At 39.7% G+C, this 26,191-nt stretch overlaps 1 protein-coding gene across 3 annotated transcripts in view; it reads right to left on the reverse strand.

Moving 5' to 3' along the window:
• Positions 1–633: 633 nt before the first annotated feature.
• Positions 634–26,191, reverse strand: part of LOC121874686 (protein phosphatase 1J-like) — a 51,542-nt gene continuing 25,984 nt past the window's right edge. For all 3 annotated transcript variants that reach the window (XM_042378930.1, XM_042378931.1, XM_042378929.1), the window contains exons 5-10: positions 20,735–20,884; positions 20,123–20,320; positions 18,756–18,938; positions 12,384–12,491; positions 10,082–10,245; positions 634–3,759 (exon numbers count right to left, since the gene is read on the reverse strand). In XM_042378930.1, coding sequence (XP_042234864.1) covers positions 3,315–3,759; positions 10,082–10,245; positions 12,384–12,491; positions 18,756–18,938; positions 20,123–20,320; positions 20,735–20,884 — 1,248 coding nt within the window. In that variant the 3' untranslated portion in view covers positions 634–3,314. The remainder of the gene's footprint in view (positions 3,760–10,081; positions 10,246–12,383; positions 12,492–18,755; positions 18,939–20,122; positions 20,321–20,734; positions 20,885–26,191) is intronic.

The following is a 26,191-nucleotide window of genomic DNA, read 5'->3' on the forward strand; positions in this document are numbered from 1 at the left end:
CTTACGAACATCCTCAGGAACGGAACTCATTCGTAACCCGGGGACCCCCTGTAATCTTAAAGCATCTATGACCTTACTGAGGTTAGTAATGCAAGGTTAATTCTATAATTTCTATCACTAGCACATATTCTGTCCTTAAGCTGGGTTTCACCATCATGAATGGGGTAAATGTTTGAGAGTTTTTATAAACCAAAGGAATTGGGCCTTTCAGAACAATTCCTCCAAGTGTCATGTGTGTCTGTCACAGAAGAAAAACTAATAAGGCTCTAAGACAATGAAAGCCTCTTGATTTGGTACAATTATTCTACACCATTAAGATTTGAGGAAGTCTGAAAGTTAAACAATTTTCTCAATTTTAGGAGGCTCTAACCTTCCACACGAGCTGGCCATGAATACAAATAAATAAAAAAAAAAAAAATACTCCTTCCTTCACTAACTAGAGCAACTAAATTATATTACACTACAAATGCTCACAGCTACAAAATTATTGGAATGGGATAACCAAATCTGAAATCATTCACCATATGCTTATCATAACGTTAAACACTCATCCATCACCTATCTTTAAAAGTTTAGTACTGTGTGTTTAATATCTAATAAATGCACTAAAAACATGTAAAAAGAACATTCTAGTTCAAGACTAATCATAACTTTATAGCATTACATCAGCTTATATTTCACTACATAATATCACAATCGTTCTACAATCATTGAAAATAAAGCACAAGTTTTGCAACAGATGACGAAAGAGTTATCAGGGAAAAGTAAACTGAACAGAATCCTTTACACTCATATAAATATATATAATTCTACATATATCGTCAACATCTGCAAAGAGGACTCGCCTGTACAGAAAATAGGACCCAAGAAATAAATTATTAGTACCCAAGACATAACGATAAAAAAAAAAAAAAAAAATCGGATGAGAAACCGGAATCCCACTTTTTATTCTAAATGTACAACATAGTACTGGCTGCCAGTAAGTCTATCATAATACCATGCATTTTTATTTTGAGGCCCCATATTCATCTTGACATTAGGAACTGAGTTTTGTTCTTCATTATCTACTAAGCTCCACTGGGTTGGTATCTCATAGATAAGTCTTCTTAACATGTTACTTGCATCTGTCACCAATATTCCCTTCACACCTAAGTGGGGTGGGACAGATGAAACAACCAAGTCAAAGAACCGAAAGAAATTTTTTAACTTCTGCAGTACATTATACTGCCTGTATTCTTTATACCTAATTAGCTAAACCGAGTGTTGGAGAGGTTTCCAATTGCATTAATTTTTCTACTTTCTTAAAACACTCTTCTCCACTATGTGCAATCTTTTCACTCCTCTCATAATTTCCAGAGACATGTTCCTGGATAATTAGAAATTTGATTATCGGCCCACCAGTCCCTTGTACAGTACTGTTTACCTTCCCACCTCCAACCTTCCAAAATACCACCTTCAATGATTTATAATCTCATTTCATTCTTTATACACCCTACCAATCCTATTTCAATACAGTATTTTCCAAGCATTTTCTTAGGGATTTTTTCACTGTGCAAATATATTTCTTACTTCACTCTTTATTACATGAATTTGTTTAACCTCAATATTATTGCCAAAGTAGCTACTTCAGCAAATTATTCATTCCTACTGCTCTCACTTTTTACTTATGTCTAGTAGTTTGAAACCTCCGAGTTTCATATCCCTCAAGCTGGCTTCTCTCATATTCCACACATTACTTACCTCATTCAACAAAATTCACAAGGTACCTGTAACACACCTTTCTTGCAAAGATTTACTTTCATCTCCAATTTTCCCACTGTCAGTCTTGTTAAACATAGACATCAAATACCTACATCATCTACTACTTTTTAGTTTATCTTTACTCAAGCAAACATTACTATGACTCTGTTATCATTTTTGAAAACTAGAATGTTTCTTTTTTTAATACTGTACACTTTAGCCTTTCCTTCTTCTGCATCATCAAAATAGTTCGCCATTCTCTCAAATTCAGTAAAAATAACAGCACCATCTATATACAACATATTTCATAGGAAAGTGAGCCTATACCTAATAACCTTTCAAGAGAGTACAAACTTTAACCAAGCTCTCAGTTTCTTGTGATGCAATATTTTGGAGTTGTCATCTGTCATCATACATAGTCCTCCGAAGAAGCAAATGATAATTCTCAGGATTCACACGAGTATAAATAAGGAGTAACAAACGGCTGCATTACTAATCCCTTGGAACAAGTTTGAGGAATGAACTTTAAGGAATAAATCAACATTTTTAACCATGACAAATAATTCCCCCTAAAATTTGGGCCATATAAACTACCAATCACTACATTCATTAAGACATCCATTGCAATACACTGTTTTACCAAAGGCGTGTTCAGGATACTGCACAATTAACCTCCCCTAAGACTTCCATATACAGTACCCAAGGAAAAAAAATCATGCCTCCAAACTGAAAGCTTAATTTCCCTAGCTTAATCAAACTATACAAGCTTGAGCAAAGATATGGCAAAGTTGTATTCTTTTAAGTACAGTACATTTGAATCATCAACAGGTCTTACTAATCTATTTTTAGGCATTGCCCCATTAATCTTGTTACACGAACAAATTAAAGTTTCATTTGTACATTTAATACCCTAGAATTTACATGGGATATTTTGCAAGAAAAGCTATAAACTGCATCATTCTCTTCATATACTGACCTTGGCGTGTTTCTAATCGCAGCACAATATACCAGTACCCTATGCTCTCTATTTTTTCTCACACAGTAGTTAAGCATATTGCAAGATTCTTTAAATAAATTTCCTAGACAAACTACAGTTCCTAAACAAATTAACAAATAATTTTATTCAGTACCATATCTGATGATATTGTGACAGTCCAAAGACTTTTACTTCCACTCACATATTTCTAAGCCACCTCTATCAATCCTTATGAAATACAATGTAAAACCTCTGTCTTCATTAATGACATATAAAACCCATGATAGGATTTGTAACTTTGCCATCATATACAGTATTTGAGAATAAATATTTTAAATAATACAACAATACTTTGGTAAAAGAACGTGCTCTATAAGAGAGAAAAAAAGATACTCTTGACTCTCTTAAAAAGCCATTAACAAATGTTTAAACAATTACGTGTGTATCATGCATAATCACAAGAGAAGTACTCTTTGGTTATTATCATCCAAGGAGTTCCAACCCTGCAAAGTAATAAACAAGGACTAGTATACTTGTCCAAACTACTATGAGACCTCACGGTAAACAAGTGTCCAAGACTTCATCGGTAAGTCTTTTACTATGAAGACTCCAGGACTTCATCTGAATGTCTTTTTGTTTGTGCTTCCTGATTAACTTCTTTTTTGAAATAATCTTCTTGTGGTCTGAATTCAAGAGAATCTTTCTCATGAATAAGTGATTCCTCACTATTCTGTACGACTGAGGGACATAAATCTGTCTCTTCCTTGCATGAACTTTTTTCTGTAGATACCACATTCACTTCACTAGCATCACATGTCCTATTAACATTATTGCTGTTTCCTGAGGAGGATTTCTTGGGGTCACCAATATTTGCTTCTTGTTTTGAAGTCCATTCTTGGTAGGCCTCTTGGTAAGATTTCAGAGGAATGACAAAGACAGAAATATCATCAATAGTTGCATGTTTGTCATCACTGGTACGCCAATTACGTTCTCGAAGCTTTCCACGAGAGGCCATTACAAGGTCTTGAGCTGCACTTGTGTATCTAAAAGGATATATGACCAATGCAGAATTAAAACTATTAAACAAACTGGCAAGAAGCTAATATACTGTAATTATTGATCACTCCCCACATCTATTAATTTAAACATTGTTAATTATTCATACATTCACCCATTTCAGAACTATTCCTACTTTCCATGCATGAAAAGTTGTACAGTACAAACGTGATGGATTGCAAGTTTTTGCATCACATATGGTTGCATTATGGCAATTTCATGGAGTGTCACTGATTTTTCTAAAACAGTATTGCATATTTGGATGCATTGCAAGCAACAGCAGAGGGCCAAGAACCAAGTAAGAGCACCAAGCAGCAATCAGCTGTGTTTGCCCCACCTGATTCTCAATGTGGGTATGAATATGGATGGCTTACTGTATTTAAATTGTAATTACCTTTGAACTAGAGTAAAATTTTGTAAGGAGGATACGAAACACCGAAGTAAACTTTTCATCAAACAGCATTAGCAGAGAAACTCATCATGACAGTATCACCTCATCTGGTTCCTATGCATTATAATGCCACATACTCAAATCTAGACATAGAATGATGGATATACTTCTTTTTTATTAAATTATTTGTTGAAACAAATTCTTTACAACAATCTCAGAGTAAGGTTGACCGTCAAAAATCTGGCAATCGATAAACCGGAACCTTCAGTTTTCCGGCATGGATTTCGGAGCCCATTTTCAAATTTCCTGCCTTGGCGCACCATTGTTTTCTGGACGCGCCCAGTGACAGGTTAAGACTTTCGTAGGCCTTAGGCACCTCCAAGATATGGGGCCCCATTTGACAGCATATTCACTAATAACACAAGCTAGTACCTAATTATAAAATGTGATGTCGAAAGAATAAGATTCAGTGATGTTTGCCATGAATTGAGTAAAAGAAAATGGGTTAGATCAGCTGTTCTTGTACAGTACAGGTACAGAAATAGTTTTGTTTACAAGAAGCACAGCTAGCTGGTGGACACTAATAGGATTAAGTAATAAATAAATGGAAAAAAAAGTACCTCAGTATCAATTTAATAATAACCTGTAGAAAAAGGGGAAGAAAAGTTCTCGTTTTATTTTTCGTAGGCCCCGAATGTCTCGTAGGCTCATGCGCCGTTTTTGTTTTGATAGCGCTGTACTCCAGAATCAGCTGTTGGGTCTTGCTTGCACCTGCTAACAAGCATTCATGCTCATTCCTTCTAATTTTATCATTTAATTGCTGCTGTATAGCCCCATCATGGATTCAGCAAAGAAAAGCGGTGGCGTAAAACGTAAACATAGTGCGTTGTCGATCGCAGAGAAAGTGGAAGTGCTTAAAAAACTTGATAGCGGCGTGTCTGTGCGAACCATTTGTGAAACATACAGCATCGGTTCTTCAACAGTGTATGATATTAAAAAACAGAAAGAAAAACTGTTAAAGTTCTTTTCTGACAATGGATCAAAAAGGAAAATGTTTGTAAGGAAGTCAATGTCGGAGGGAAAAAGTGCGGAACTAGACCAAGTTCTCATAGCGGAACTAGACCAAGTTCTCATAGCGGAACTAGACCAAGTTCTCATAACCTGGTTTAAACTTCGTGTTAGTGAAGGTGTGGAAATTTCTGGTGATTTATTAAAGGAACAAGCCAAAGTGTTTCATGAAGAGCTGGGATTGCAACACAAGTGTGACTATACAGAAGGTTGGCTGCAACGTTTCAAGTCGCGACATGGCTTACAGTTTCGTGCAGTATGTGGTGAAAAACCTTCAGCAGACAAGGATGCAGCTAGTGCCTATGTGGATGAATTTGCAAAGTTAGTTAGTGATGAACATTTAAGTCCTGAACAAGTGTACAATGCTGACGAGACTGCCTTATTTTGGAGATGTACGCCAAAAAGAACTCTGACAACTGAGGATGCAGAATCGCCATCGGGGTTTAAAGCTTCGAAGGATCGTGTCACGGTAATGTGTTGCTCTAATGCTGCGGGTACCCATAGATGTAAGTTGCTTGTTATCGGAAAAAGTTTACATCCGAGGGCCTTTACGGGTATGACACGGTTTCCTGTCCATTACCGTGCCACCAAGAAGGGGTGGGTTACCACTGATATTACATTGGATTGGTTTGATAAATGTTTTGTTCCTGAGGCCAGGGCTCACTGTAACTCAGTTGGACTAGACCCTAAATGCAAGATACTTCTTATTTTAGACAATTGTTCGGCACATCCAAAAGCCGATCTTCTAGTGAAAGAAAATGTTTTTGTTTCCTACCTCTGACCCAATAACTCGGTATGGTCATATTAAAAGCACGCATTTTTTGTCTTACAATATGGAAGGCTTCATCCACTTCATCCACGGCTATGGTTTAAGTTTTGATGGTTCTAACAAGGGAGTTGACAGTGTTGACATAGCCAGAGCATTTTGCAATTTGGAGAAATTCAGTAATTTGACAAGTGAAGAAGTGAACATGTGTAAAGGTGTTGTGTATGCATCTATGTCCAAGCCTTGCATTCCAAACTGTCCAGAAAGATTCACCAAAGCAATCCAAGCCCTTAAGAAAAATAAGGATCTACATGTCACTAAAGCAGATAAAGCCAACACAGTAGTGATTTTAAACAAAGATGACTATATCTCAAAAATGAATGACCTTTTATGTGATACTACAACATATTCTAAACTCATAAATAATCCTCTCAACACTGTCAACACCCAGTTCAACAAAAAACTGAAGTCCCTATTGAGAGGCAAAGCTACTCTCATTAAACATCTTACTTCAACGTCCCCTCCACTGCCATACATGTACGGTGTAATCAAGACCCACAAGCCCAATAACCCAGCAAGACCCATCATTAGCTCAGTTGGGTCAATCCCTTATAAACTATCTAAATGGTTAGTTTCTTAACTAAATCCCCTAGTTGGCAACATTTCTAACTCCAATATCAAGAATAATATGGATCTGGTTGATAAACTCAATAACTTACACATTAATTATGATTTTAAACTGGTCAGTTTTGATGTAACATCACTCTTTACAAAGGTCCCAGTTGATGATTTACTAGAGTTCCTCATAGATTCCCTGGATGATATTTCACTGCCCGTCTCGAAAGACGACTTCATCGAACTCATCAAACTATGTATTAAGGATTGCAAATTCGAATTCAATGGAGAATATTATGCTCAAAAATTTGGTATGGCAATGGGTAATCCACTCTCACCTGTATTAAGCAACCTATATATGGAATTCTTTGAAAAGAAACTATTAAGTAATATTTTACCACCCTCAGCAATCTGGTTTAGATATGTTGATGATGTATTATGTCTCTGGCCATGTAATGAGGACCTAAAAGCTTTCCTGCCACTACTTAACAACTTAGCCCCCTCGATCAAATTCACTGTGGAATTAGAGCAAGACTGTAAATTGCCATTCCTAGACTGTCTGATGCACAGAATAGGTAACACTTTTAAGTTCAGTATTTATAGAATACCAACTAATGTGTGTTCATACATTCATTATTATTCTGCCCACCATAATAAAGTCAAACAGTCAGTATTTTCAACAATGTTTTTACGTGCCTTGAGAATTTGCAATCCGGAATTCATCGATGAGGAATACAAATATATATATAATATTGGCTCAAACCTTAAATACCCTAGATCTTTCATAGACAAATGCCTAAACATTACTAAGAAAACTTTTTATAGAACTGATCCCAAGCCCACCCATGACCATAAGAATATCTTAATATTACCATTTCACAAAAATTTCTCACACATTCCTGCACAGCTAAAAACCTGGAACGTCAATGTGGCATTTAAAAACTCATGCACTGTTAAACAAATGTTAATCAAGAACTCCCCCAACAACACAATTGGTTGCATTTATAAAGTTCCTTGCAAGGAATGTAATATGTTTTACTTAGGCCAGACAGGTAAAGATCTTGCAACTAGAATTAAACAACACAAATACAGTGTTAGGACAGGCCAGGAATCCAATGCTCTGTTTGTTCATTTGAGGGATAACAAGCATTGCATTGACTGGGATAATGCCTCCTCAATATTACCATGTAAGTCAATTGACAGTAGGAACATCATAGAATCTAGTCTTATTAAACATACCGAAGCATTCAACATGAATTTGAGTAACGGCATGTACAAGCTGGACAATTTTGTAATTAAGAAGATTTGTGATCAGGTGAGAAGGCCGGGTCACTTGACCATCTGACCTGACCACCAACCGTTGTGTGCGTGCGTGCGTGCGTGCGTGCGTGTGAAGTTGGGGTGTGTTTATGTGATGTGGGGTGAGAGTGGCGCTGGAGGGTGTGTGTGGATGATGTAGGGGTGTGTGGATGGTGTTGGAAGGTGTGTAATGGTTGTTGGAGGGTGTGTTTCTGTGTGTGATGTAGGTGTGTGTGTGTGTGTGTGCGTGTGATGTACGGGTGCATGTGTGATGTGTGGGTGGTGTAGCAGTGTGGGTGGTGTGGGGTGAAAGTGGGAGAGTCAATCCTTTTTGGGGGATGAGGAGGAGGGTCGTGCGGTCAGTCCCCCTTCCTCACTCAAGCGTGGCTAATTGTGATGGGAAGATGAATTTGATACCATAATGATCCTTAATAAATTCTATGTGACGTTACTAATAAGATACCCTTAAACGAAATATTTTGATATGATATAATGATGGGAATTCCATTCTTTTATACAGAAAATTAAGAAATGTTGATACTGGAGTCAATAAAATCAGTTCTACTTTCGTTACACACAATTTTTTTTAATCAAAATAATCTACATAATACAGACGTGAATAGAGCTGTGTTACAGTGTAGGAGCTGTAGTTATTTACACAAACAATACTGTAAACATACAATATTGGTCATACTGTAAACATAATAATGTATACTACTGTACTACTATATTGTATATATTGTACTCATCAGCAGATCCTGTCATCCTTAGCTTAGAGTAGGCAGACACTTCACTCAGCTAACTGTAATCACGTCTTAACACTTGCGATGGAGGTTGGGTGGGAGATTATTGGGTCATGTTACTAACCTCACCTGATGCAAAATCAGGTCACCCATTGTTGGGGTGGGGGATTAGTGGGTCCCATGACCTGAACATGTCTTGAATAAAGACGAATGGTAAGGTGCTCCAGTGTTTCCCACTCGCTGAATGTACAGTATAGTATACGTAACAGTAATCACTTTTTTCGTTCTTGACATTGCTTTAACCCTGAATTCTTGGCTGATTTTGTTCTGGTACAATAATGTACAGCACTGCACAACAAAAATTGTACACAAAAACAGCAGCTAGCGAGGGAACAAACAATGACAGCAGACTATGAACTAAATGATCCAAGTAGCTGGGCCACCCACGCATCTGGCATGTAGGGATGCATTGAAGCATCTTTTGGAATGTCCAAAAAATTTATTCTCAGACCCAAAAATAAAAGTCTGTTAAAATTTTCCATTTTTTTTATTTCCAAAAAATGCTCCTGATTTTCAACCTCAGAATTTGTTCTCAAACCAAAATTCAGAGAAGTTTCCAAAAAAATTCCAAACAAATTTCAATTTCAGCAATTGGAGACTTCCAGATTTGAGGGATTTCTGCTAACGGAGATATTGCTGTATTATCTGAGCCGGTATGATAGTTAATATACAGTTGATGCTCTGCATAGTCTTCAAGGAATTCTAGGATGATGGGAATCTTTACTAATCAGGATCATGACTATTGGTACAACAGGAAATCTATACGATATTAAAATAAAATTTGCCCTGAAGAGAAGTTTCCTATAACCAGGTGGGAGGAAATGTTAATACCGGGGCCCCACATATTCGCGGATTTTTATTTCACGGTCCTCTATTATTCGTGGATGACACTCTGGATGTACCCAAGAATACCTGTGGGTAGTTTTAAAGTTGCCGGCATTTTCGCGGCTGGGACAGGGAGCCATTTGTTCAAGAGACATTAATTTCCTTTTCCTGTATTATATATATATGTGTGTGTGTGTGTGTGTGTGTGTAGACACACACACACATATACTTAATACAATTTTATACAATACATAAACACAATCAGAAACAAATTCATTAAATATGTGACAGTCTATCCTGAAGTCCATGCTTCCCATTATTATTTATTTGTATGTGTTTTGTGCGCGCGCGCACGCACGCACATGTAAAAATGTACCCCAGTCAGCAAATGTTATTCACAGAATTTGCGATTCGCGGCCATTTTGAAAACCTAACCCCCGTGAATTTGGGGGCCCCCTATACTGTACTGTACTACTGAAAACAATCTATAATTACCAACAACAGAAATAGGCATATCATGAAAAATTGTACATCATATTCACCTGTATTTGTATTTGTCATGATCCTCAGCTGGGAAATGTGAGAGAGATTTAACCACTGTCGATACAGCTGCTTCATTGGACGTGATGTCCCACAGACCATCTGTAGCCAGAACCAATACATCTCCATCTGTTAGGTCTGCTGATGCTACATCGAATATTCTCACCTGAAATATGATTAAGATCTTTTAAAAAGTAAAAAAAAAATAATTTCTTATACAATATCATTTTATTAAAATTACCCAGTCTGTCTAACTGCAAATGTGGCAACAGTGATTAAAGTTTGTAACCTCCTCATAATTGCAATGGGGCAAAAGCTAGAGCCCAAAGTGTCTGTTAACAGTGACTTGCTGCCTAATATTTACCAGGGGAATAGTTGTTGGTATTCATCATGGTTTCAATACACTTCACCCAATTATAACAATCTTGGTTTGAAATCAGAGATGTACTGAAAATTTAATATTGTAAACTCATTCCCTTAAATTTTTAAGTAAACGATTGAAATCTTTAGGAAATATGTATACAGTCGACCCTCGTTAATTTGGACCCCTTTAATCCGGATTTCGGATAAATCGGACGAAATCTGAACTGTCCATGTCAAATTTCTGGTTCTGGGATTGTCCCAGTTGCAATTGGGGTTGCAATTTCAAATTCTGTGTCACTACTAAGGAATAACAAAGTCTCTGGTGCACTCTAAGATTAAGAGAAAACGGACGACTCAGGCGTCCTGAAGTGAGAGAAAACGGACTCCTATGACGGAGCACTCAAATAAAGAGACATGGCTACATGTTTTGTTGACTACCCACTGTACAGTATCCTTTTCATCACTTTGTAATAAACCTAGTCATGCCTCTGTGTGTTTCTGATAATAACCATAACATTATATATTTATATATTTAGCGGTTGTACAAACACAAGGCCTCACACATGCCACTCAGACTGACAGACTTGACAAGTTTTACCAACCATAAAGACAGTTGAACCTTTAAACATCACTCACAATGGATCTTGAATATTCCAACTGTAATCAGACATACCTAAGTTGCCTCAACAATTGCAACCCCAGTTGCAATATCAAATTCTGTGTCACTACTAAGAAATAACAAAGTCTGGTGCACTCTAAGATTAAGAGAAAACGGACGACTCAGGTGTCCTGAAGTGAGAGAAAACGGACTCCTATGACGGGGCACTCAAATAAACATACACATAGCTGTAAAATGCAATATTATGCAATATTAACCCCTAAATCGGTTAATTCGGACAATCGGCTAAAACGGACACCCTTTCCCCCTATTAGCCCGTTTTAACGAGGGTCGACTGTATGTATAAATAGCATTTATTTTAAATGCTCCATAACTGCCATTGTTAGTCATCTTTAAACAATCAATTATCACAATTGCAATATTACAACCTTCAAGGGTATGTGACTTGAGATTGGCTGATCATGTGTGAATTACAGTACTGTACCAGCACCCGGCAGTCCTCGCTTAACCGTTTCAGTCCTTAGGATCAGAGTCCTCCACACATATGAGACATGGTGTGATTTTTCCCACCCCTTTTCAAATATCCTGAAGCAGCCATTAGCCTTTCAATAATGCCATGTCACCAGCAGTAATAACTCACCTCAGGAAATTTCACAGCTGCTGTGTATAATTTGGAGAAAGGACATTTATATCAAAATGTGCATCTGGTAGACACAAACATTAATGCAAGGTGATGCAGGCTGAAATAGATCAACTTTTGAGGAAAAGTAGTGATATACAGGTACTGTAGATGATTTTGATGAAGCTTTGCTGGAGCACTTTATATGAACAACCTGTCAGTACAGAGAGATGCCAGGAAGATAAAATGGCCCAGACTATCATAATGGAAATATGATTATGTTGTAAGATATGGCGATATTATAAGCCCATGGAGCTGACCACTATGGGATCACTGCCTTGGTGCCATGACAAGTTTTGCCTATAAAGGTATTTTCCCTGTATTTTTTTGTCCTGTACTATATTTTCACAAATTCCAGTGTTGCAGTGAGCAAATAAACATTCTAAAGTCTAAATGATAAATAGAAAACTAACAATCTCCACTGGTTCTTGATAAAGCTATGGGTTTGTGTTGACTGTCATAGATTTTACAGGTGGGAAGCTGCAATGTCTTCAGTACTTACAGCAATACCCCATAATTCAGATCACTCACTAGGCTCAATAGGCCACAAAAAATATCAGAATAAGCTTTTATCACAACTATCATTTACTTTGTTATTTTGTACAAACAATTACTAAAAAGAAGTAAAGGGTAAGTAACATACCTGTGGTTCAGGAGTAAGGAAGGGTTTGATGGGTATTGAGGAGCACTGGGCCTTAAGATCATGGTCTCCAAATCCTCTAGTAACTCCAATTGTAGCTAAGACACGACTCTTAAGAAAAAACAAAAGACAGTTTGTTCTATATGGGTACAGTATCTCCATTTAAAAACTGAAATGAGTTTAAAATACGTACTACAATCCAGTGTCATTACATTGGTGAAATTTAAGCTGGAAAACTGTAAACTTCATAATGTTAATTACAATAATTTACAGGTTAAAAGTCTATTACAGTTGAACATATAGTATTTTGTACCTATATAAAAAAAAAAAAAAAAAAAAATATATATATATATATATATATATATATATATATATATATATATATATATATATATATATATATATATATATATATATATATATATAATATATATATATATATATATATATATACAGACTGGGACCCCTGACTTACGACTGCTGCAGATTTTATTAAAAAAAAAATCAAATGACACGCATTTTCTATACCGAAACGTTTCCAGTTAATGTAGTCTCCATGTATAATTAGAAAATTATGGGGGCCCCATGTGCATTCAGCTGACTACATTAAAGGTAAGTGCTCAGTCACACTGTATCCATTCCTCATTATTTATTACTTTCACTGTACTGTATTTCATTGTAGATTTTTTATTAAAAAAAAAATTTAATTTTTTTTTATCTATGTCGGACTTACGACCTGGATTTGGGTCCCTAACCCCGTCGTAAGTCGGGGTCTATCTGTATATATATATAGGGGTGACTACAGACTAAAGGGAAGTACAAAACAAGGTGTATATATACAGAGGAGTGTGAGACATTGGTTGCCCAAAGAGCGGTGAAGATACTGTACTGGAAATTCTATCATTAGCAGTGCTTTTCATTGGCCACAATAGTTTTTTGTATGAACAATGTAGCCTGCCACTCATTTTGGAAGTACAGGTGTTGACCGTTATACAATGGGGTTAGGGACTTAAAAAATCCATCGTAAGGTGATCAAATGTATATCGATATTCATAACTTATGGGGAAAAAGAGATTCCGTTCCTGAAACCACAAAGAGCCAGACTCGGCACTCAAAGCAGTTATTTTTCAACTTGTAATTTTAGATAGACATACATTTTTTTTGTACTGTCACTTACACACAGAATCTTTCACACAGAGTGTGAAAAAAAAATATTTAAAAACATAAAGGGAATAAACATTTCTTACATGTGCCAGAGTTATCACACAGCAGGGGAACCCGGTAGACATATTTAAGTTATTTTTTTTTCTATTACATGCACACACAATCATTCATACAGAATGTGCAAAAAAAAAAACATAAAAAACATAAAGGGAATAAACATTTCTTACATACATGGGAGCTAGCACAGAGAGTGTAGGAGGGGGAGCAGCATCGGGGATCTCGGTTCACTGTCTTGTGTCCTGTATGTTGTGACATGGCAATGCAAAATTTTTTCTTTGACTTTATTTACTATTATTATTATTTCTACAGGCAGTCTCCGACTTACGACGGGGTTAGGGACCCAAATCCAGGTCGTACGTCAAAAATGCGAAAATAATACATAGAAAATCTAAAATGGGTGTCTCTTTTTCTTCTCAGCACCACAAAACTCTCACTTTTAAGCTTGCCAGCCATTTTAAAGTGAATTACAAACAAAAATTTTGTCAGTACACAGCACAATCACTAACGTTGGGACTCGAAAATACATATACAGTGGGGTATGCTATAACGAATCTAATTGGTTCTAGAACCTTGTTCGTTATAGCATTCGTTCGTTATAGGATTAATCCGTTCCAGGCCCCCAAATACAACCACCTAACACTGAAAAATATAATATTAAATTGTAAAAATTGTAAAAAAGTGCATAAATATGCATCTCAACCCTTGAAATAAAGAATATCATTAATACTTGTAATACAGAAACAATAAATTAGTAAAAAAAAAAAAATTATAATGTTCGTTGTACGAGTTTCATTCGTTATAGCATTATCAATTTTATAGGTAAAACCGTTCTTTATAGGAATATTCGTAGTAGGATCCATTCGTTATAGCATACCCCACTGTAGTTGGTTCCAACTCACAGAAAAAGTATACATACAAAGTACTGTACTGTATACCAGTAATAGAATTAACAAAACATTAAATATAAACTAAATACAGTACTGTACAGTATATTGTACAATAATAAATTTAAAACAATAGAATACAGTTGGTCCTCACATTACGCGGTTAATGTAACCCGGAGGGTCCCGCGGAAAGTGAGGAACGCGGAAAGTGAACAACATAACATATGGGATTAATTGAAATGGAGTCCAGGCCGATCCCCAAACTCCACTTTTTGACGACACACAACTATGTTGTAGTAAAAATTTTATCTTAACTTTATGATGGTATGAAAAAACAAGTAATATAGAAGAGGTTAGGTTAGGAAAGATAAAGGTTAACATAGGAAAAATAAAGAATAGGTTAAAAAACTAAAAATTTGGTGTAACACTTACGGTAGTAGAAGAGATGGGTCGGCATACGGGGATGGAGGCTGGTTCCGAGGCAGAGGGCAGATTACTGGCCCTCAGGTGAATCACCATTACTAGGTGAATCATCATCACTGTCACTTACAGTTGTCAGGGCTTCCCTGACAAATCCCTCAAAGTCAACTTCACTGTCACTATCACTGGCTTGGGCTGGCTGTGGTGGGTTGCGGGTGAAGAAATCTGTTATGCTTTGCTGACGGCTGGCGTTGATGTTGTCGTGATACACCTTGATGTACGGCTCCATAGCCTGCACCAGCCGGTTATGGAAGACTTCATAGCGGTCATCGTCATTGTCGCGGGAAAGGACGGACTTAATTTTCTCTGCAAACTCCATGGCACACTTAATATCACTATGACTTAAACTGTGTTCTTCGGAGACTGACGCACCTTCTTCCTCCTCTTCACTGACGTGTTCTTCTTCCATCATCTCGTCGGCAGTCACTTCAGGATCTCTGATCACCTCCAGGATGTCGTCGTTGGTGGTCTCGGAGAAGCCTGGAACTGTAACAGTCTGCGCAGCTTCTCTGGCAAGGTCCACTGCTACTGCAACATTCTGAACCTCACCAGTCACAGATTGACTCCTCCTCTCACCTGGTATTCCATGCAACACATGTCTCCATGCGTGACGAATTGTAGCAATAGACAGCTGATCCCATGACTCCACCAAGATGTCCACAGCTTTCTTGATGTTAAATATTCTCCAGAATTGTTTGAAGAGTATTTTTTGCTGTTCTAACCGTTGTTCCTCATCTTCGTCGCTCTTGCTATCGGTGGTGGTGTCACTCAGGTCACGCAACTCTTCCCTGGTGTTGGTGTAGTCGTTCAGGAGCTGGAATTTTTTTGTTGAGAATGCAGCTTTCACATTGCAAATCAACTCCTGGTCCATGGGCTGTAATATAGACGTAGTGTTGGGAGGAAGGAAGACCACTTTTACGTTGGGGTGACGATCTAACAGTAGGGGCGAGTGTCCTGGTGCGTTGTCCAGCAGCAACAAAATATTAAATGGGACATTCTGTTGCTCACAGAATTTCTTTACATCGGGAACAAAACAGTCATCAAACCAGGAGAGGGACAGTGTAGAGAACATCCATGCCTTACGTGCTGTCAGCCAGTGGACATTTAGCTTGGTCATGTCCATGGTTTTGTAGGCGTGCGGCTTGCGGGCTGTGTGGATCACCGATAACTTGAGCTTACAGGTACCGGAGGCATTGGTGGCAAACAGGACGGTGATGCGTTCCTTCTGCATTTTCCGGCCCCGAATCCTGCTGGCATTCTTCACAATGTAGGACTTGGAAGGTAGTTTTCTCCAGAAAAGACCAGATTCGTCCATGTTAAACACCTGGTCGTCGGTGTACTGTCCTTCCTCCATAATCTCACGTAAAAACGGAGGAAATTCCCGAGCCGCAGCACGATCAGCACTCGCTTCTTCACCACCAATGTTTATATTGGTGATCTTGTTCCGGATCTTAAACCTCTGTAACCACCCAGAGGAAGCAGTAAAGGGTTTGGGCTCTGTAATTCCCATCTTTCGTGCCACTGCCATGTACAGTTCACGTGCGTAGTCCTTCACAGAGCGCGTGTCGACCGCCATGTTCCGTCGCGCCTGACGCACCAAGTACCTCACAAGTAATTTTTCTGTCTTGAGAAGCACCTGGTTGTGAAAATACTTGATCATAGAAGCACCTGTAGACTTTGTGATCTTCATGTGCTCCTTTATCTTGGCTGAATCCTTCTTTATAGTCCGGATCGTAGATTCGTTGACGCCATGCTGGCGCGCGAGATCAACTTGCCGTGTTCCTTTCTCCAAATCTTGAATAATTTGGTACTTCACCTCGTAGCTTAAGGAACGTCGTGTCCTCTTTGGCTTAGTGCCGCTGGGTCCAGGTAAGGAAAGGTTTTTCTCTGGGGGTGGTGGTCCGGCGGAAGCCATTTTACGGAACAATGGATGCGCGTTAACACGGAGTGGCCTTGAGGGATGAGACTGTCGCGGCTAGGTCAAGCGTCGTCTCTCCTCCCTCCCTCCCTGCCCCGGGTGGACACGTCATAATACTTTAAGCCAATTACAGCTAGCAGCAGAGGAGGGTAGGGATGCATGGCCAATCACAGGTCTTGTACGTCATATGACGTCAGTGATAACGCAACAAAGACACACTGCGCAACCTTACCGCGCCGCTTGCCCAAGCGGAGGGAGGAGGAGGGAGAGGCAGGCAGGCGGGCAGGCGGGTGGCGCGTGGCGCGTGGGGAAAATCTAAAAATAGCGTCGCACCGGACACTCTCCGCGTAATGGCGTTCGCGACCGCGAAATGTGAAAATGTTAGGTTCTGGCAAGGCACCGCGGTAACGGTGAAACGCGGAATGCGGGACCGCTTAATGTGAGGACCAACTGTACTTTGTTTACATATCAAACAGCTCATTGTGGAGGCAGTCGATGATGGCATGCCATATTCTTTACAGAGTGCATTGGTTCTAATGCCTTCTTCGTGTTTCATAATAATTTCTGCACTGTATATTATCAATAAGTTAACTAAATTTCAGAATGACCAATAATTTTAATGTAAAAATGCAAAAATATTCAAGAGACCAACAAACTCGATGTTCACTCCACTGTAAACAAAGTTAAACTGAGAAGTGTTGGTGGGTGATTCAATCAGTTGATGGGCGCACAAAAACTGTTCCCTGTACTGCATATATTATCAATATATTATCAATATGTTAACTAAATTTCAGAATGACCAATAATTTTATTATAAAAAATGCAAAAATATTGAAGATCACAACTTTCTTGAGATTTACTCCACTGGAAACAAATGTAAACATAGAACGGATTACTGTATTGGCGGACTAGCCGATCAGCTGATGCCCACAACAAAGCGTGTTTCTCATAAGGCTGTCATTAATTGGAGTTTTGTACGTTAATGGAACTGAAAATTCTTATGGGAGCTAATTCGTCAACCGAAATTCCGTTAATTGAACCGTTCGTTAATCGAGGGACCACTGTATATTATTTGGTTAGCAAAATACATTCCCAAAGAAACCGTTGAATTACTTACACAGTGCATTTCAGAGTTAGCCTTGGTCCCTAGTGTACAGGCATGGTTGGTACCACTTACCACATTCAAGATGAACTAGGAGCAGTTTGGGTCATCAACACAATTGAAGAAACTGTTATAACCCAAAACAAATGCTGAAATTCACTTTACCATACAAATAATACAAGAGTTGTGCAGTATAGTTATGTCTATCCCCATGAGCTACACATATGGAGAGTAAGCTAAGTAATGTTATGATGTGGATAATAATTGAAACAGTTTATTTAGCCAGAAAAAACACTGATACAGAGTGGATAATAATAACAATATTAACATGGCTGATCCAGTTAAGAACCTGACTTGCATATAGCAGAAAAACAGCTGAAGCAAAGATAGTTACTGGAATTCCCAGAAAACAAACAATAATAAAGAAAGGTGCATATGTAGGTTGTTGTAGCACCAAGGTTCACTCATACATCAGTCTTTCAGGGAACTCTTACTTCTAATCCCCCCTATTGAGGGTGACACTTGCAATGGGAGATATTTAATAATTGTCTTAGTTTTAGCCACGAATGCCAAGGTAAACCCTAACTTAAATTCTTTGTACAATATTTGCTGGCATAACATATACCTGTCTTCTTGGACTGACACCAGGTTAGAATGAGAACATTCATGGACATAAAATTCTAGTACAGTATATCAACACATAAAATCAGACACTTTTTGTCAATAGAGCCAGTCAATCTCAATGATAACATAAACAAAAAACTCACCCGCTTCCCCTCACCACAGACCAATGGGTACTTCAAATCATCCTGTGTTAGGGTCTTGTAAGCCCATCCACTCATGTAGTGATCACGATACAACACTCGTTTGCCTAGGTCATGCCTCAGTGGTCGTCGTATAAAGTCCAAATGGGTAAACTCTCCTCCAAGTAACTCAGGATGCATGGCCCCCTTGGAATGATTCAAGATACACACTTAAATAAACCAGGTGAAAATACAACAAAGAAACAATAAAGACTACATCCATTTCAAAATTATCAAAACCTAAGAACTGCACACAGAATCTCAGCATTGTGCAATGCTTAGGATCAAGTCCATTGTGGTATACTGTAGTAGATTTTGTGGAGTAAGACAAGTAGTTTCTCCACCAACCACACAAATTGTCTAAAGTTGCATGTACAGTACATACAAAATAATAAATACAGTCCAAACCTTAATTTAAGTATAATAGTGTAATTTAATAATGACTGAGTGGACCAAAAGTGAACTTTCAGTAATCACATGATTGTACTGTAGCTTAAAACAAAATATTTAGTCACAATACAAAATAACCTTAAAAACCACTTTCTGGAGACACTTCAGATTCTGTCAGGTTCACTGTAACTTTTACAGGAGCAGACCTAAACTGATTCAATTGCCCAAATATTTTCATGAATGATCATGCTAATTCTAGTCTTCTACAGATTTCACATCATATCACTAAACCTTAAGAGGTTGCAATGTGTTATCTTTCATCTAATAAGACAACCCTTGAATTGCCTAGTTTTCAAGAGCAGGTCTTGGGAGACTAGGTCACTGTTTCCTCCAGTATTTATCAAGTTGTAAATAATCCCAGGCAGAAAGTGGAGGGATTAGATGAGGCAACAGAAAAAAAAAAAGAATATAACGATGACAAACAAGCAATGGGAGGATAGCAATAATGGAATATTTTCAAGTAACTTTATAAGAAAATAAATTACAGTAGTTAGAAATAAATAATGTAGAGGAGCACGCCGAAACACAAATATAGAAAGGACAAAAAGCATGGAGGAAAATCTTGCAGAATAATGTATCACCAGAGGAGTAGGAAAGCAGGAAGCAGGAGTACAGGATGAAAGTACAGGTACTATACAATATGAGATACTTGGGAAGGAAAGGCTGCACAGGTGGGAAAATTAAGTTGTGATTTTGTAAGTAACAGTTATACAAAATTGTACAGTATTTAAAACTATAAAACAAATAAGACAATCTAGTACAGCACTGCAATCCCAATCTGTGACTAAATAACCTTCCTATTTATAACTTCCTATTCATAACCACTAATGACCTTGGACTGGACATCATATGTATCAACAGAATACTTGAGTCTATCTTACCAGTTTTCTAATTCGTTGAGTTTCTGTCTCTGGGGTAAAGTCAAAGGACATAGGGAATGGCTGACCATTAAGAGACAATACCCCACGGGAGTCTCCAGCATTAGCAATGAACAGTTTACCATGAATAAACACAGCCACACAAGCAGTACATCCACCTGCTAATTGGAACTTGAGCCTATCTTCCCCAATAATGGAATCCTGTGGAAATAAATCTTTTATGAACACCATATTAAGTTTTCAATCTAGTTGGAACAAAAATTGCAACTATAATCAATTAACAGTTTGGCATGTAAAAAAAAAAGTCAAGCGGTCAAAAAGTATAAGTACAGTATACTGCATGTACTGTACATTGTTTTCCCATATGTTAAAAGGTTTTTCCTGTTGTGATTCAGGGTGGCCAAGTACATCAGACACCCAAGCATATGACTCCAATACTGAAAACTATTATGGATTGAATTCCCAGATCTGCCCAAGGAGTATCTCTCATTGGCTTACATTCAAAGTTTCAAATAAGCTATAACTAGATAGTTTTATAGGTTTCTAGGCAAATTGTTTAACCATTACAATTACACCTTGAATTAAAATAAAAACAGTAACAGTGAATTCACTAACCATTTGCCAAAAGGCATTTTCTAGGGCCCCTGTTACTGCACTTTCCACTGTTACTTCTTTTTCAGGTGCCCATAAAGGAGCTTGTACCTTGGAACTCCTGTCGTCAAAGGGGTCAGGAATCAGAATGTCCAGTACATCACACAATTTCTCCTGTTTATAATAAACAATTGTCAGCACTATGAAGGCTTTGCTATAAAATATATATACTGCATATTTTATCAGTAACACCATCTTCTGCTGTGCAGAATGGTGGTTAAAATATAATCCCTTCACATATACAGTACTGTGAAGTCCATTACACAACTCTTGAATAAATATTCTTCATCATACAACTTCCTTTAGCATAAGCAGTCAGCCCTCCACATGCAAAAGGGTAAAATTTCTGGAAAACCCCACTAATGCAGATAATTTTGTTCAATAAAAAAAAGGGTTAGGTTCCTAATCAGACATCTACATAGTAGGTAATACACTGCCATGCAGATGCCAAATTTTGTGATGAGGCTGAACAATAGTACAGTAGCTATAATTTTCACAGTGTTGTTGGCATATACAAGCTAATTAAATCAAGTCATTCATTATGCAGCATTTCATTAAGATTAACCAATCAATCTTGTGTACTGCCATAGCATACTGTGATGACATTAATCAAGTTGCAAAGAATTAGTTATTGTACACCGCCTCCACATTCCATCTCCAGGTGCCAGGCAAGTGTGTGTCCTAATGAAATGAGTTCCAAAAGAGGAGTACAGTACTCAATGGCTGCTTTGTTTGTTTATTTTCGTCTTCCTTACTTGCTTGTCCTGGCAATTTTTTGGGCACTTTTTGAACTGGGAAGCTAAAATTTTAATACAACAGGGGTCAAGTTTTTTTTTTTTTTTTTTTTTATGGCATGGGAGCAGTGCACAATGAATGTATTTGTACATAATCAGTTGAAATTACTTAAAGAATTGAAGGTAGAAAATCTTCCAAGGTGCACTGAGATTAGGATGTGGAACTCATCTTCCAGGTGAGTTCCACTTTGGTTGGCAATGATGTGAGGGTTATCAATCAGACAAACAGGTAAATAAGTCTTAAGCCTTAACTGATCTCAAATCACAATCCAATACAATGTCAATGCCTACACACACCCTAAAGGGTTTCCCATTTTCTCCATGACACAAAATATAATACAGCACAGGAGATATTAAGTGCAGGTCTAGCCCTGAAAAATGAACACCAACTGCACCGAAGACAGGAACGCGCATGCGTGCATAGTGTCAACAAAGGCTGTAAGAGACTGCTCCTTAAAATTCGTATTTCTGACGAATTCAGCGAGTCTACCAATCCCAGCCTGTGCAAACAACTATAGTAAGACCCAGTTATCAGCACAGTGGCATATATTTTTTTTTTACTTTTGGACTTTGTCATTTTTGGGGGATAAACCATCTGGTCCTACCACCCTATCCCTCTGAGCAAAGTTTTTTCAGGTTTGCGCATGCGCAATGTGATAGTGTGACATAGCAGTGACGTCATTACCACTTCACCTGACTGCAGTGTTGCCAACGTGCCCTATGCCCACCGTTAAACGCTCCCGTTCGTTGGAAACGGCGGCAGTAGGTGACAGTGATGCTGACGACTTTCTTCTTGAAGACACGTCAAAGAAGAAGCAGAAACCTCAGAAGTCAGGGTCTCCAGCAGAGGCCACGGCTCCCCCTTGCACTCCTTCTGGGGCTGTAGAGGGTGGACTCCTCCTGTCATCGGGGTCCCCAAGTGAGCCTACATGTGGCTCAATGACCAACCCTCCGCCGACGATGGACATAGGGGATTCCCTTTGTCTCCCTGCCCCGTCGCGCCTTCGTCGTCTCGCCTTCCCTCGGGACTTGCCTCTGAGCACACGGACGACCTGGTTCTTCCGTCACTGCTCTCCACTTCAGGACTCAACACTTCGCCTCCGCCGAGGTCCCACAGCCGTGAGAGTCACCACACAAATGGACGAGACGGTACGCCTGCTCACTCAGGTGGGCTTTCCTGCTCCCCAGAGGGAGGTGATGCTGAAGTTCACCATCATCACCCCAGAAACTCGTCGTACCAAGGTAATGGTTCGCCACGTACCCTGGGAGATCCCTATCGACGATCTTTGCCCTCTTCTCCCACAACTACTGACATGGAACACCGCATCAACCCGGTCTCCAAACGTCCATCCAACGAACTCATCGGCTGGTGGGTGGGCCCCCTCCCCCCGAAGGTGAATGTAGGACCAATTCACAACTGTCCTCTCGACCGATTTATCGGAACCCCGAAAATCTGTAGTCGTTGCCAATCGTGGAAACACCGCACCTGGGAGTGCACGAGGATGGTCGCCTGTGGTTTCTGTGCAGGTCCTCACGAAACAGTGGAATGCAAATCGAAAATTCAGAACAAAATCCCAGTTATTCCACGGTGCGTCAATTGCCATGGCAGTCACCACGCCTGGAATGCCAATTGCCCACAGCGTCCTGGCACTCGCCCGGGGAAAACTTACCTTGTACCACCGCCCTCGTCTCTGACGAGCCCCTGTCAACCAAACCTCAATCCTATCCACCACCGCCTCTTCCATCCACCAAGGATTTCCCATTGATCTCCTCTCCTCTACCACCCCCTCTATCACCCCTACCACCCATCCTTTCTCCCCTCCCTCCCTCTCCCTACCGTTCTTGGAACAAGGTCGTTGCCGGCCCTGCCACACAGTCACCACCATCTCCTGCCCACCCGGACCCCCGCTGTCTCTCACCAGCACCACCACCTCTTACTCAACTGAACCCTCACCGTCCCTCTCCGTCGCTACCACCACCACATGCCCAGTCGGGCCCTCGGCAATCCTCGCTGCCACCTCCAGCTCCTGCACAGGTACACCAAGTTGGTTCTATGGAAACAATCACTCTCCGTCTGGATCGCCACTCCAAGCAAATCAACCTTCTCTCAGCCCAACTCAACTTGTTTGTGAAAACAATTGCGACATTGCAGAAGCAACAACAACTCATTCTGGACACCCTGACCCAACAGGGGCGCACTTTGCAAGCCCTGATGACCCGCCTCCTTCCATCTCCCGAGATGGAGGATCCATCCCTCACTCTCCCACTCCTCCCTCTCCATTTCTCTCAACAGAATTTGGTACCTCCTCTGGAGCCCTGTCTAGCCCCTCCGACTCATCTCACACCGGAGGCCGTTCCCTCCTCTTCTTACAATGGAACATCCAGGGACTTAGACCTTGCCCAGTTTGTGCTCTCCCATCAAGTAGATGTTGCTCTACTTCAGAAAACCATCACAGACGATGTTACTCCACTCCGCCTCTCTGGCTATACTGTTTACACCCTGCCTCAGTACCGTGGGCAGGCTCGTCGCCTCCTCACCCTTGTGCGTAACACCATTCCATCTGTTCATCTCCCTTCACCTGACTCACATGGACCCCCGTCTGAATTACTTTCTGTCTCCCTTACTCTTGGTGACCGGACCCTTCGTGTAGTCAATGTTCATTTCAAGAGTGATTCTCTGGACCCCCAGGTTCTTCACGACCTCCATGATGGGGTTCCCACTATTGTTCTTGGCGACTTTAATGCCCACCATCCCACTCTTACTCCGGATCATCCCACTCCATGTACCCTTAACAGATCACATCTCTCACAGTTTCTTAATGGGGATGATGATGTTCGCTTTCTTTGTCCTGACAATTCTACTCACCTCCCCCATAGTTTCCTTGATGTTGGCTTACTATTGAACGGTCATACCTCCTTTCATCCTACCGTCTGCACCGAGCCTGCTCTGTATAGTGACCATCTTGCCATTACTACCCATCTCAGGCTCTCCTTCTCTGCCTCGACATCAACTCCTTATCGATCCCCTCACCTTCGTCTCACACAAGATGCTGTTCCTTCCTTTACCCAATACCTTTCTACCTGGGCGGATTCCTATGTTGTCCCCCAGTCCCTTGACTCTTACAGCACTGATTTTGTTGATGCCGTGTATGACTCTGTCAATTGCGCTACCCCTCCACGCCCTCCCCGTCACCCCAGAAGTGCCACCAACTACTGGTATCGTATCCCTGCCATGAGACATCTCCGGCAGGTAACCCGTGATCTCCACTCTGCCATACGGAGGTCTCGGTCTCCAGAGGACATAAGAACATAAGAACATAAGAATGGAGGAAACTGCAGCGGGCCTATTGGCCCATACTGGGCAGTCCCGTTTACACCCAACCCCTATTGCTCATATGAGCATCCAACCTATGTTTGAAGCAATTCAGCGTATTCGAGTTAATGATGATATTTGCAACTTGTTCCATTCATCCACTACTCTGTTTCAAAACCAGTGTTTACCTATTTCACGCCTAAATCTAAATTTGTCTAATTTAAAACCATTGTTACGAGTTCGCTCCTGGTTGGATAGTTTGAGTACCTTTGTAATGTCCCCTTTCTTTAGCCCTGCCTTCCACTTATACACCTCTATCAGGTCGCCCTCACTCTACGCTCTCAAGGGAGTGCAAATTAAGATGCTTTAACCTGTCTCTATACTCAAGGTTCCTAATGCCCGGGATTAGTCTTGTCATTCTCCTCTGAATTCTTTCCAAGGATTCTATATCCATTCTGTAATACGGTGACCAGAACTGAACTGCGTAATCCAGGTGTGGTCTCACAAGAGCAAGATACAGTTTTAGGATGACCTCGCTAGTCTTGTAACTAACACTCCTTTGTATGAACCCAAGTACTTTATTAGCCTTGTTACGAGCAAAAACACATTGTTTACTTGGCTTAAGGTTCCTACTTATCATTATTCCTAAATCTCTCTCGCAGTCGGATTTCTCTATGGCATCGTTGTTCATCTGGTATCTGGTTTCCCTGTTTACATCTCCTATACTGAGTACTTTACATTTGTCCACGTTGAATTTCATCTGCCATTTTTCAGACCATTCGAAAAATTTGTTTAGATCTTCCTGTAGTTTTGCGGTCCTCGTCAGATTTGATAACACGTCCTATTTTAGTGTCATCAGCAAATTTACTTATGTTGCTGTCAATGCCGATATCTATGTCTTTTATGTATATAATAAATAATAATGGTCCAAGTACTGAGCCTTGGGGAACTCCACTTGTGACTTTGCTCCAACGGGACTTAGTGCCGTTAATGCTCACTCGCTGTTTCCTGTCCTGTAACCACGCCCTAATCCATTTAAGGATGTCACCTTTGATGCCATGAGCGTCTACCTTTCTAATTAGTCTTTCGTGGGGGACTCTGTCGAAGGCTTTGCTAAAGTCGAGATATACCACATCATAATTGTGCCCCTCGTCCACCGATTCGAAAACTGATGAAAAGAATGTTAATAGATTAGTTAGGCAAGAACGTCCGCTTGTGAAGCCATGCTGGGAATCATTGATCAATCGATGCTTCTCCAGGTGATTTCGAATAGAGTTTGAAATGATTTCTTCCAGTAATTTGCCTACTATTGAT

The sequence above is a fragment of the Homarus americanus genome, unplaced genomic scaffold, assembly GCF_018991925.1.
Source record: "Homarus americanus isolate GMGI-L3 unplaced genomic scaffold, GMGI_Hamer_2.0 scaffold34360, whole genome shotgun sequence".
Taxonomy (NCBI): Eukaryota; Metazoa; Arthropoda; class Malacostraca; order Decapoda; family Nephropidae; genus Homarus; species Homarus americanus.